Source organism: Coffea arabica, chromosome 6c, assembly GCF_036785885.1.
Source record: "Coffea arabica cultivar ET-39 chromosome 6c, Coffea Arabica ET-39 HiFi, whole genome shotgun sequence".
NCBI lineage: Eukaryota > Viridiplantae > Streptophyta > Magnoliopsida > Gentianales > Rubiaceae > Coffea > Coffea arabica.
The window spans coordinates 59,935,798-59,948,006 of NC_092320.1; the positions used below are offsets into that span (position 1 = coordinate 59,935,798).

At 40.1% G+C, this 12,209-nt stretch overlaps 1 protein-coding gene and 1 non-coding gene across 2 annotated transcripts; one reads left to right on the plus strand and one right to left on the minus strand.

Moving 5' to 3' along the window:
- Positions 1 to 7,087: 7,087 nt before the first annotated feature.
- On the minus strand, positions 7,088 to 7,194 carry LOC140008987 (small nucleolar RNA R71). The gene has a single exon (XR_011816349.1). It is a non-coding gene; the product is annotated as a small nucleolar RNA R71 (small nucleolar RNA).
- Positions 7,195 to 7,324: 130 nt separating this feature from the next.
- LOC140008864 (uncharacterized) lies at positions 7,325 to 12,209 on the plus strand. Its single transcript, XM_072053765.1, has 8 exons — positions 7,325 to 7,468; positions 7,712 to 9,429; positions 9,660 to 9,790; positions 9,915 to 10,462; positions 10,556 to 10,696; positions 10,988 to 11,711; positions 11,867 to 11,991; positions 12,111 to 12,209. The coding sequence occupies exons 1-8, from the start codon at positions 7,325 to 7,327 to the stop codon at positions 12,207 to 12,209; spliced, it is 3,630 nt and encodes a 1,209-aa protein (XP_071909866.1).

Sequence of the window (12,209 nt, forward strand, 5' to 3'; positions counted from 1 at the left end):
AGCAAATGAGAGTAACAGACAGTTCGTTAGGAGTGATGTAATACAATCGTGCCAATACAAGTTGACTAAATTAGCAAGGATGGATTATTTCTTTGTAAAATTTAGCTCTCAATGTGAGAATTGTAATTATAGTCAATTCATAAAAATTTCTATAAGTGACGAGCATTACAATGACTCTTGTTGGCGATTAAAATTGAAGCCATCCTAGTTTGAAACGTCATGCAAATTCACTTACTTTTGAAATGATATACCAGAACTCCTATTGAAGCTTAAACTCTTTTATGTACACTTGGATTAGTCTACTTTCCTCGATGATTGAAGATGAAGGCGGTGATTGAAGACTCAAAGAGTTCAATTGAAATAGTGTAAAAAAATCCCAGATGACAATAATGCAAATGTGTACATTTACATAATAAATTGATGTGTATTAACAAGTGTTCCATTAGAAAAACCCTTGACTTAATTCAGTGTTCTTAAATTTCCATATTCATTGCAAAATGATCTAAAAATACTCGACAATTTGGCACTTGTATTGCCGATTATAATTGACTGACAAGGTTCCAATTTAATCAATCATGCATGCAATATCTCATCCCACATCCCACTTTTGAATGCTCAGCTATCTTTTATCTTTGCCAAATTCTTCCTTTGATGCAACCTAAAAAACACTTCTTTTGATGTGTGCGAATTTTGTTTTGACTTTGAAACTTGATCAAACTTTTAAATTGCATAATTGGATTATAATCAGCAAAAAGGAACAGAAATGGTAAAGTCAATGTCCTAATAAATATTGGCACACACGTTTCTTAGTCGTGGTGAAGCACCATGAAAGCTAAAGTAGTCAAGGTAATTTGGAACTGAATGTTTCATACCTTTTTTTTCCTTTTCTATTTATTTTCGTTTAAGATGACTTGTTCAAGACAAAGAGAGCAAATTTCAAACCCCATAATTCAAGAACAATTTTGCTAATGCCACTGACATATTATGAACAGAATATGAATATAATATATTACATCAGGAATTCCAGATATCTTAATCATTAATTTGACTACATATTGCCTTAGAACAATGGAGGAATTCAAACTTTTCTGCATCATTTTGCTGATAGTTGCTCGACCTATTAAAATATCAGCGAAAGCAAATCAAATCTGTAGGATAATCCACCATGATGTGCTTCCATAAAGAAACATTTCACATAGATCCTTCAAGAACTTCCGAACAACCCAATTTAACAGCAACTGCTGGTGGATAATAATTAAACTCAATTCACAGTTGAATTTTACATTTGTACATTTCTAAATATCCTACATGCGATGTTTCGCAAGTATACGAGTCGTAAGCGAATATAGAGTATTAAAGGTCGAATCCACAAAGAAGATGGACAACTACCGGTACTACTAAAACTTCTCTATTATTTAGACTATCAACAAATTAAAACAAATAAACTAAATTATAAATGGATAGACAAATACAAATAAAAGCTCTTTGGGTAATGGAATCCCTACTTATTCACACTAGTGCAACTCCCTAACCAAATGAATACCAAAATCTCGTTTAACTTATGGCATAATTTCCTAATATGCATGATACCCGTTTTTGCCTATGTACTAGCTATACCTATAGTTAATTCATACATACTTTCGTGGTTATGAAATCAACTACAAGTTCATTAACTTCTATGAAATTACATGGAACAAAACCACAAAAGCCACAAACGTGTACCTCTACTTTCGTGAGTATACTCCCTAAATTTAACACTTTTATAAACTAGTATCAAATTCCAATTCTCATTACAAATCTAACCCCTACCAGTTAATCATTATTATAAGAGTAAAAGTGCTAAATAACTCAAACAAGATAATAGTATCAATTAGCCAAAAAAATTAACACTAAACAATCATATAGAACTCAACCAAATACCCAAGTCATATGCTTTAAATCAACACCACAAACACAACATCCAAATCTTGCATTAACAACTTAGAGTTCAATACAAATATAAAGATGAGGAGGAGGTCGTTATAGCTGAAAAACGGGTGGAGGAGGATATCTCGGTTGGAGCTCAGGAATCCTTAAGGAGAGCCCAAGCAAAATTTCGTTAGAGCTTGCTAGTGGAAGAAAGCTTCTGGAAGCAAAAAGCAAGAGTTCGTTGGTTAGATTTAGGAGATAAAAATACTAAGTTTTTTCATTCAGTGGTAAAGCAAAAGAGATTACAGTCGATTATTCACCGAGTCCAAGATGAGACAGGGAGCTGGTTATGCTTTGAAGCTGATATAGGGCATAAAGCTGTCAGGTTTTTTTCGTCCTTATTTGCTGCCGAGACTTCATCTTGTTGGGATTTATCTGCCATTATCCCACAATTAATTCAGCCAGCTGATAATGCAAAATTAAAAGAAATTCCTACAATGGAGGAGGTGCGGTGAGTGGTTTCTGATATGGATGGTGATAGTGCGACAGGTCCTGATGGGTATATTGGAAAGTTTTTCACTTTTGCTTGGGATATAATTGCTCAAGATTTGTATAAGGCTGTTGTTAGTTTTTTTTGTGGTGCTGAGTTGCCAAAACAAGTGACATCTACGCTACTGGCCTTAATTCCCAAGGTGAAGAACCCAAAGGATTTTTCTCAGTTTCGTCCAATTAGCCTATGCAATTTTATAAATAAGGTATTTTCGAAGCTTCTGGCTGTTAGGTTGTCTCCTTTGCTCCCTCAAATTATATCTCCAAATCAAAGTGGATTTGTTCGTGGGAGGTTAATATCTGATAATTTCTTACTTGCTCAAGAAATTATTCAGGGTATTGGTAAGAAAAATAGGGGAGGGAATATAGCTCTCAAATTGGATATGATTCAAGCTTATGATAGGGTTTCTTGGATGTTTTTGATCAATGTGTTACGTGCTTTTGGGTTTGGCGAAAGATGTATTGATTTGGTTTGGCGTCTTATATCTAATCCATGGTTTTCTGTTTTGATTAATGGAGTACCATGTGGTTTTTTTTCATCGTCTCGGGGCCTTCGTCAAGGGGACCCTTTGTCTCCTTCTTTGTTTATTATTGGCGTAGAGGTTCTTTCACGGCTTTTGAATCAACTTCTGCTGCATCCGCGATTTAATGGTTTCAAGGCTCCTCGAGGGTGTCCTCTAGTTAGTCACTTGGGGTATGCAGATGATATTCTTATTTTTTCTAGTGCCTCAGCAGTATCCCTGAAGCTTTTAATGGAAACGTTGGAAAGGTATGAAAGTGTTTCAGGGCAGAGGATAAATGCTTCTAAAAGTTGTTTCATGGTTCACCCGCGTCTACCTCGGCGTAGGAAGGCATTAATTCAGAATATAACGGGTTTTTCTCCCAAGGAATTGCCTGCTCGCTATCTTGGTTGTCCTCTAATGATGGGGAGACGTAAGAAGAACTATTTCTAGGATTTAGCCACGACAATGGCTGCTAGGATTAGGTCTTGGGAAAATCGTTTGTTGATGCTAGGAGGTAAGGTTGTTCTTATTAAAAATGTGCTGTCCTCGATTCCATTGCATTTGCTAGCTACTATGTCACCTCCAAAATCTGTTTTTTCTTATCTTGAGCGATTATTTGCTAATTTTTTTTTGGGGTTCTGTAGACGGTGATTTAAAATACCATTGGATTCGTTGGGAGGATCTATGTGTTCCAAAAGAGGAGGGTGGGATTGGCTTTAGGTCGCTCGAGGATGTTTTTCATGCCTTTTCCATTAAGTTATGGTGGAGGTTTCGACAAAATGCGTCTCTTTGGGCTAATTTTCTGATGGCCAAATATTGTTCAAATGCGCACCCAGGATGTTACATGTGCGGGAAATTGTTGAACAACATATAACCTTCATTGTTCATTCTAGGAACTCCAATTTCTGGTTCGATAATTGGTTAGGATCAGGACCTTTGGCTTTGCGATTAGGGAGTGTTTCGGATCATAAAGTGTTTGATTTTTTTTATTGATGGCGGGTGGAATTTTCGGTTACTGAGTTTGTGGGTCCCTTCATCTATCATCAATGAGATACAAACGCTCTCGTTCCCTCAAATTGAGCATGGAGTGGAAGATTTGATGATTTGGGCTCCTTCTCAATCTAGAACTTTCACACTATGCTCAGCATTTAACCTGGTGCGATCACATATGCAACCGTCATTTATGTTTACAAAAATTTGTCATCCACGACTTCCTCTGAAGGTGTCTATTTTTCTCCTTCGATTGTTGAGAAATCGATTACCACTGGATTCGACAATATGCAAACTCGATATTTCTGGACCATCGAAGTGTTTCTGTTGTGTTTAGGCGAATGTTGAATCTATGGACCATGTTTTTTGTAATGGACAGGTAGCAGTATATGTTTGGAATTTCTTTGGCTCTGCTTCAGGAGTGCTGAATTTGGGTTGTTCAGTTCGTGCATATATTACGGGTTGGTGATATAGCGCAAGCAGGACTGGTTTTCTTGCATTTGTACATTTTATTATACCTTCTCTGATTTGCTGGAATATTTGGAAATTCAGAAATTTAGCACGTTTCGAAGGGAAAATTCTTTCTCACGTTGCTATTTGTGAGTTTGTTTTTGAAGAGGTGAAAAACCTCTTTAGGTTGCAATTCCCTGAGCACCCGTTCCTTTCCTCAACATGGATGCAGTTTTATTCTTCACTCTCTTCTCTTAATCAGACAGCTTCATTTAAGATTGTAAGGTGGGGTCGGCCACCTTTGGGTGTATTTAAGCTTAATACTGATGGCTGCTCAAGAGGTAACCCAGGGAGGGCAGGTGGTGGTGGGATTTTGCGTGATGATGAAGGCAATTTCCTGCTTGCTTTTTCCTCATTTTTTGGAAATGGAACCAGCATTCAAGCTGAGACGCGCGCTCTGATAGAGCAGTTATTTAGCACATTTTTCACTGTTATTTCGTCCTAATTTTGGCTATTCATGGTACTAAGAATTGAAATTTCACTCATATTCGATATTTGTGTGAATTGTAGGTGGTCGACATTAAAAATGATCTCTCGAGGTAAATTTCCAGAAGACCCTTCATCTCAGGGCGTGGCCACGCCAGAAAAGGTAGACGCTACCGAAAGACGGACCCCGGTCCACGTGAACCCGAAGCATGGGATCAGAACTCTTGAAACAAAGCTTTGCTCCAGACGTCTCTTTTACTTTTCTTGGGCGGCGGCTATAAAAAGAAGATAGGAAGCGAGATTCAAAACATCATCAAGACCTTAGCTTTAGTTTTCTCTTTCTACTTTTTTGGTCAGACATTTTTTCTTTGCTTTTGTTTTTCCTCGGCCGCAATTAGATTAGCTTCTCGTCTCCTTTTTCCCTAGCGGTCAGACATTGGAGACTTTTCTTGTTGGCTTTTGGCCTGGTACGACGGAGACGTTTTTGCTTCTACTCTTGCTACGGATAATATTCCGTGAGATTTTTCTAGTGCTCGCGGCTCCAGCGTAGACGCAAAATAAGAAAAAACTGTTCCTTCGTTGTTTCACCTTTCCAATTCTTCGACAATTAATTGAATGAATTCAATTAAATCATGCGGGATTGACACGATGAGGAGCGGCTAATTTTCTCCTTTACCCAAAGGTTGACGCGAGAGCACGGTCCATAATATTTGTGAGATCTAATCGAATCCTCATTATTTATTCCAATTTATTGCTATTCATGCGTTTCCTGAATTAATTGTTCATGGGTATTTTATTAATTGAATATCAACGGCCGGGTATTTGATTTAATTTAATAGCCTACTATCACATTAACTAAATTGAATCCGTAATTGTTCGTTTAGTTGATACCTAGTGGCGACCACTATAATTGGTTTTATGTTGGGGAAACGTGAGATCTAGTTTAAATAAACCCTCTTAGCGTGTTTATTGGTTAGGGTTGGGTTCTTCTAACTTTAATGTAATTGGGTAATTAAATTCCTACGGTCGTACCTAGGGTTGTTATCTGGTTAGGGAAGCAGTCAATGGTCGTACCTCGACTGTCGAAAAAGTAAGGAAGAACTGGTTGTCAGAGCTTATTGACAACTATAACCAACCTAGTGACGAATGGATGAAATATCTTTGCATTGATGATCATTTAATTGGACCGTGCCTGAGCAGTTGATCTTTTGGGTAGAACTTTTAGTAATTGCTATTTTTAGTAAATTGTGCTTTGTGAGTTGGTTTTGAATTCTGTTTGTTTTATTTTTATTTTTATTTGTCTCCCATTGAAAATCTCCCAATTTCGTTCTACTAATTTGGAAAGAAATAATTTCCTACCCGTCCCCTGTGGAATCGACCATACTTGCCATTGTACGCAAAATCAATATTTTTTATAGACAAATCTGATATATCGGATCAAGCAAACTCTTCGGAAACAGGGTGAATCAAGTAACCCATTGCACACCTAGGGTCCCTGCTCCAGTACTTGGATTTGTTCTATAATTAATTGTGGTGGTAATTAGGATTTTTTAGTAATTATTATTGCACAGATTTGGCACCTGTCAATTTTTTGCGCCGTTGCCGGGGGAGCTGGCGTGTGGATTATTTGTTTCTTTTCAAATTCAGCTTTTATTTTATTCTATTCTTCTTGATATTTTTGCTAGTTTATGCCCCGTTCTTCTCGTACAGGTGAATTGATATACGACCCTGAGGTTGAGAAGGTAGCGCGTAGGCGGAGGCAAGAGACCAAAAGACGAAAAGAAGGGCACGTATTTATTGCAAACGAGTCAGAAGAAGACGAAATAAGCATGGCCAACACCTAAACATTAAAAGAGCTGGCTGCTCCGGAGCTGACTCACCAGCCCTTATGCATCACATTCCCCACTTTGGCTGACACTACTGCTTTCGAACTGAAGTCGGGATTGATTCACCTCTTACCTTCTTTCCATGGTCTCTCTGGCGAAAAATCCCACAAGCACGTTAAGGAGTTCGAGGTGGTTTGCTCTAGTATGAAATCTCCTAGGGTCACTGAAAAGCAAATTAGACTGAGAACTTTTCCGTTCTCTCTTAAGGATGTAGCTAAAGATTGGCTGTACTACCTACCAGCAGGTAGTATTACCACATGGGCACAGTTGAAAAAGAATTTTTTGGAAAAATTCTTCTCTGCATCCCGGGCTGCGAGTTTGAGGAAGGAGATTTGCAGCATTAAACAGTATCTCGGGGAGTCCTTGTATGAATATTGGGAAAGGTTTAACAAGTTGTGCACTAGATGCCCGCAACATCAAATTAGTGAGCAACTGTTAATCCAATATTTCTATGAAGGACTCCAATCAACTGATAGGAGTATCATTGACACTGTGAGTGGGGTAGCGATGGCAAACAAGACACCGAAGGAAGCGTAGGAGCTTATTGAAGCTATGGCAGAGAATTCTCAACAGTTTGGCTTCCGTGAGAGTAACCCTACCCGCAGGGTTAATGAGGTGGAGTCGACATCTATTCAGTATCAATTGTCAGAGCTCACATCCGTTGTTCGACAATTAGCTGTGGGGAATGTGCCCCAAGTAAAGACCTGTGAAATTTGCACAAATATGGACCACCATACTAACTCATGCCCTATGTTGCAAGAGGATGGGGCTGAATAAGTGAACATGGCTGGAGGCGTGCCTGCGCCTCGTAGACCGTACGACCCATACTCCAACACGTACAATCCGGGTTGGAGAGATCACCCCAATTTCAGTTATGGTAATAGGCCACAAAATGTATTCTCCAATCGTCAACCAGGATTTCAGCAACCTTGGCAATAGAAGTCTCAACCCTCGTCCTCAAGCTCATGGAGTTCTTTGGAGGAAATTGTCAAGAGTTTGGCCACGACTACCACTCAGCTCCAGCAGGAGACTAGAACCTTAGTCACGACCACCGCTCAACTCCAGCAAGAGATTAGGTCCTTAGTCGCAAGTACTACTCAGTTCCAACAGGACACCAAAGTAGGCATGAAAGACATGGAAACTCACATGAGTCAAATGGCAACTGCCATAAATCGCCTGGAGTCCCACGTTTATGGGAAATTGCCGTCGCAACCTGAGGTAAATCCCAGAAATGTAAGTGCAATGACATTAAGGAGTGGCAAGGAAGTGGAGGGGCCAAAGGTCACGAACTTGAAGAGTAAAAGTGAAGACGTGATCGAGAAGGAGATAGAGGAAGAAGGACACATTTGTGGAAGTCCTGAGGTAACTCTTACACCATCAATACCCGTTAAATCTAATTTACCCCCTTTTCCTTGCAGGTTGGCGAAGACAAAGAAGGCAGAGAAGGAAAAAGAGATCCTGGACGTGTTAAAAAAAGTGGAGGTCAACATCCCCTTGTTGGAAGCAATTAAGCAAGTGCCGAAGTACGCGAAATTTTTCAAGGATTTATGCACCCATAAGAGGAAATTGAGAGGGGACGAAAGAGTAGCGATGGGAGAAAATGTGTCAGCCATGCTCCAAAGAAATCTCCCACCCAAGTGTGGAGATCCAGGTATGTTCACGATCCCGTGCAAAATAGGAAATACACCAATTAGAAAAGCAATGTTAGATTTAGGGGCGTCAATTAATGTGATGTCAAAAACCATTTTTGCTTCTCTAAATCTTGGGCCACTTAAAGAAACAACCATCATAATCCAACTAGCTGATCGCACAAATGTTTATCCAGAGGAGCTAGTTGAGAATGTCTTGGTCCAGGTAAATGAATTAGTATTTCCTGCGAATTTTTATATCCTGGACATGGGAGATAAGATATCATTAAACCCGTCACCTATCTTGTTAGGTAGACCATTTCTTAGCACTGCCAGGACTAAGATAGATGTGAATGAGGGTACTTTATCAATGGAATTTGATGGTGAAACTGTGAATTTTAATATTTTTGAGGCGATGAAGTATCCAGAGGAATCTAACTCAGTCTTTGCTTTGAGCGTTATTGAGCCTCTTGTGCAGGAAACTTTCGAATTAGATGGCAAAGACGCATTGGAAGTGGCTCTAATCAAGTATCTGGAGTTGGGTGTAACTCTTGATGTGGACCTAAGGGAAGAGTTGCTCCATGCTGTTGAAGCCTTACACTCACTACCCACCATATCTCCAAGATATGAGTTTACTTCTCTTTTTGTGCCAGAGGTTCAGACAAAGTTGCTTCCTTCAGTTGTGCAGGCACCGGAGTTAGAATTAAAGCCTCTCCCGAAGCATCTAAAGTACGCATTCCTAGGAGACAGGAAGACACTACCGGTGATCATCTCTGCACATCTATCTCCAAGTCAAGAGGACAGGCTGGTGCGAATCCTTAGGGAGCATAAGGAGACAATTGGGTGGAGCACAGCAGATATCAAGGGAATAAGTCCATCCTTATGCATGCACCGAATTCGGCTCGAAAAAGACGCGAAACCAGTAATACAGGCGCAACGGAGGTTGAACCCCCTGATGATGGAAGTTGTGAAAAAGGAGATACTTAAACTCTTAGAGGTGGGAATCATTTTCGCTATCTCGAATAGTCCGTGAGTGAGTCCTGTTCAAGTGGTCCCGAAAAAAGCGGGAGTGACCGTAGAGGAGACCCAGGAGGGTGATATGGTCCTGGTTAGGAAAACTACTGACTGGCGTCAGTGCATCGACTACCGGAGGCTAAATTCTGTGACTAAAAAGGACCATTTCCCCCTCCCTTTTATTGATCAGATGGTAGAACGATTAGCGGGTCGTGTTTACTATTGTTTCTTGGATGGCTTTTCAGGTTACTTTTAGATCGCGATAGCGCTAGAAAACCAGGAAAAGACTACATTCACATGCCCATTCGATACATTCGCTTACCGCCGGATGCCTTTCGGTCTCTGCAATGCTCCAACAACCTTTCAAATGTGCATGGTAAGTATTTTCTCCGAATATGTTGAAAAAATTATTGAGGTGTTCATGAATGATTTTAGTGTATACGGAAATAGTTTTGATGAATGCCTTGATAATTTAGCTCTAATTTTAAAAAGATGCATAGAGACGAATTTGGTTCTTAACTGGGAGAAGTGTCACTTTATGGTAGAACATGGCATTGTCTTAGGGCACATTGTGTCGGCTAAGGGGATAGAGGTAGACAAAACTAAAATAGATCTTATTTCTGCTCTGCCTTACTCCGTATGTGTACGGGAAGTGCATTTCTTTTTAGGCCATGCAGGATTTTACAGGAGGTTCATCAAGGACTTCTCAAAAATTAGAGCACCCTTGTTCAAGTTGTTACAAAAGAATGTGACATTTGATTTCACAAATGAATGCAAGGTGGCTTTTGATAAATTGAAGGACTCATTGACGTCGCCACCCATCATTCAACTATCAGATTGGAGCTTACCATTTGAGATAATGTGCGACGCTAGTGATTACGCCGTGGGGGCCGTGTTGGGGCAAATGGTAGGCAAGGCGGCACACGCAATCTACTATGCGTCGAGGGCATTAAATGGAGCCCAACTAAACTACTCCATGACGGAGAAAGAATTACTAGCTGTTATTTTTGCACTAGAAAAATTTAGGTCATATTTATTGGGTGCAAAAGTAATTATTTTTTCTGATCATGCAGCTTTGAGGTACCTGTTGGCAAAAAAAGATGCAAAATCGAGGTTTATAAGGTAGATCTTGCTCCTGCAGGAGTTCGACTTAGAGATCAGGGATAAGAGTGGAGCCGAGAACTTGGTGGCTGATCATTTGAGCCGGTTGCTCACAAATCAAGAAGATCTACCGTTGAGAGAATCATTCCCTGAGAAGCAACTGCTAGCCATTGATTCGTCGGTACCTTGGTAAACTGACATTGTCAATTTTTTGGTAACGAATCAATTACCTGCAGGTTGGTCCAAAGCTAAAAGAGATAAGCTAAAGAGTGATGCCAAACATTATCTTTGGGATGGCCCGTACCTATGGAGGCAATGTTCGGATCAAGTACTTAGACGGTGTATAAGTGCCGGTGAGTTTCATTCTATTTTAACTTTCTGTCATTCGTTTGCATGTGGAGGACATTTTGGTCCAAAGAGGACAGCTCGTAAAGTGTTAGAAAGTGGTTTTTATTGGCCTACTCTGTTTAAGGATGCATACTTGTTTTGTAAATCGTGTGACAAGTGTCAAAGGGTGGGGAATATCTCTCGCAGAGACCAAATAGGTCAAACTCCCATGTTATTTGTTGAAATTTTCGATGTCTGGGGTATAGATTTCATGGGTCCCTTCCCCTCGTCTTTTGGTTTCTTGTACATTATACTGGCTGTTGACTATATTTCCAAATGGGTGGAGGCAAAAGCCACCCAAACTAACGATTCGAGAGTGGTTGCAGAATTTATAAAGTCTAATATTTTTGTCCGCTTTGGAATGCCAAGAGCCATAGTGAGTGACAGGGGCACCCATTTCTGCAATAAGACGATCACGGCATTGTTTCGGAAGTATGGCGTGCTCCACAAAATATCCACCTCCTACCATCCGCAGACGAATGGTCAGGCCGAAATGTCGAATAGGGAGGTCAAGTTAATTCTAGAGAAGATGGTGCTGCCCGATAGGAAAGACTGGAGTTTGAAGTTGGAAGATACTCTCTGGGTCTACCGCACCACATATAAAACACCGATTGGGATGTCCCCATACAGGTTAGTTTTTGGGAAGCCTTGCCACCTCCCGGTGGAATTTGAACACAGAGCATTCTGGGCGTTCAAGCAGTGTAACATGGATCTTATGGAGGCCGGAGGACATCAAAAGCTCCAACTACAAGAGTTGGAGGAGCTAAGGAACGAAGCCTATGAGAACGCCGTAATTTATAAGGAAAAAAGTAAAATTTTTCACGACCAACAAGTTTCAAAGAAGTCGTTTGTAGTAGGGCAAAAAGTCCTGTTTTATCACTCGAGACTTAAGCTCTTTCCGGGTAAGTTCCGTTCGCGTTGGATTGATCCATTTATTATTTCTAATATTTTTATTATGGTGCAGTGGAAATCCAAAGTCTGAAGACGGAGAAGAAGTTCATAGTCAATGATCACCATTTGAAGCCCTATTATGAAGGATTTAATAGTGAGCAAGTGTGGGTTACATTCCTTGATGATCCAAGTGGTGAGGTCTAAACAACAGATGACCATGTTTAGCCAAAGACGTGAAAGAAAAGCGCTGCTTGGGAGGCAACCCAAGGATTTCAGTATTAGTTGTGATCATTTTTCATTACTCTGTGATTTTTCAGTTTTATTTTAATGTTTTGATTGTTTTTGTGATGATTGACAGAAGAATAGGGGTTTCAAGGCATGCCCATGCCTTGGAAGGGGTACGCCAGGTGCCCTGA

Bases quoted from the DNA above. Each gene is read 5' to 3' on its own strand.
- LOC140008864 (XM_072053765.1), top strand. From the start codon at position 7,325: ATGGCAGAGAATTCTCAACAGTTTGGCTTCCGTGAGAGTAACCCTACC. The intron at 10,463-10,555 runs GTAATTATTTTT...TTGCTCCTGCAG, and splicing joins CATATTTATTGGGTGCAAAA to GAGTTCGACTTAGAGATCAG. The intron at 10,697-10,987 runs GTACCTTGGTAA...ACTCTGTTTAAG, and splicing joins TGCTAGCCATTGATTCGTCG to GATGCATACTTGTTTTGTAA.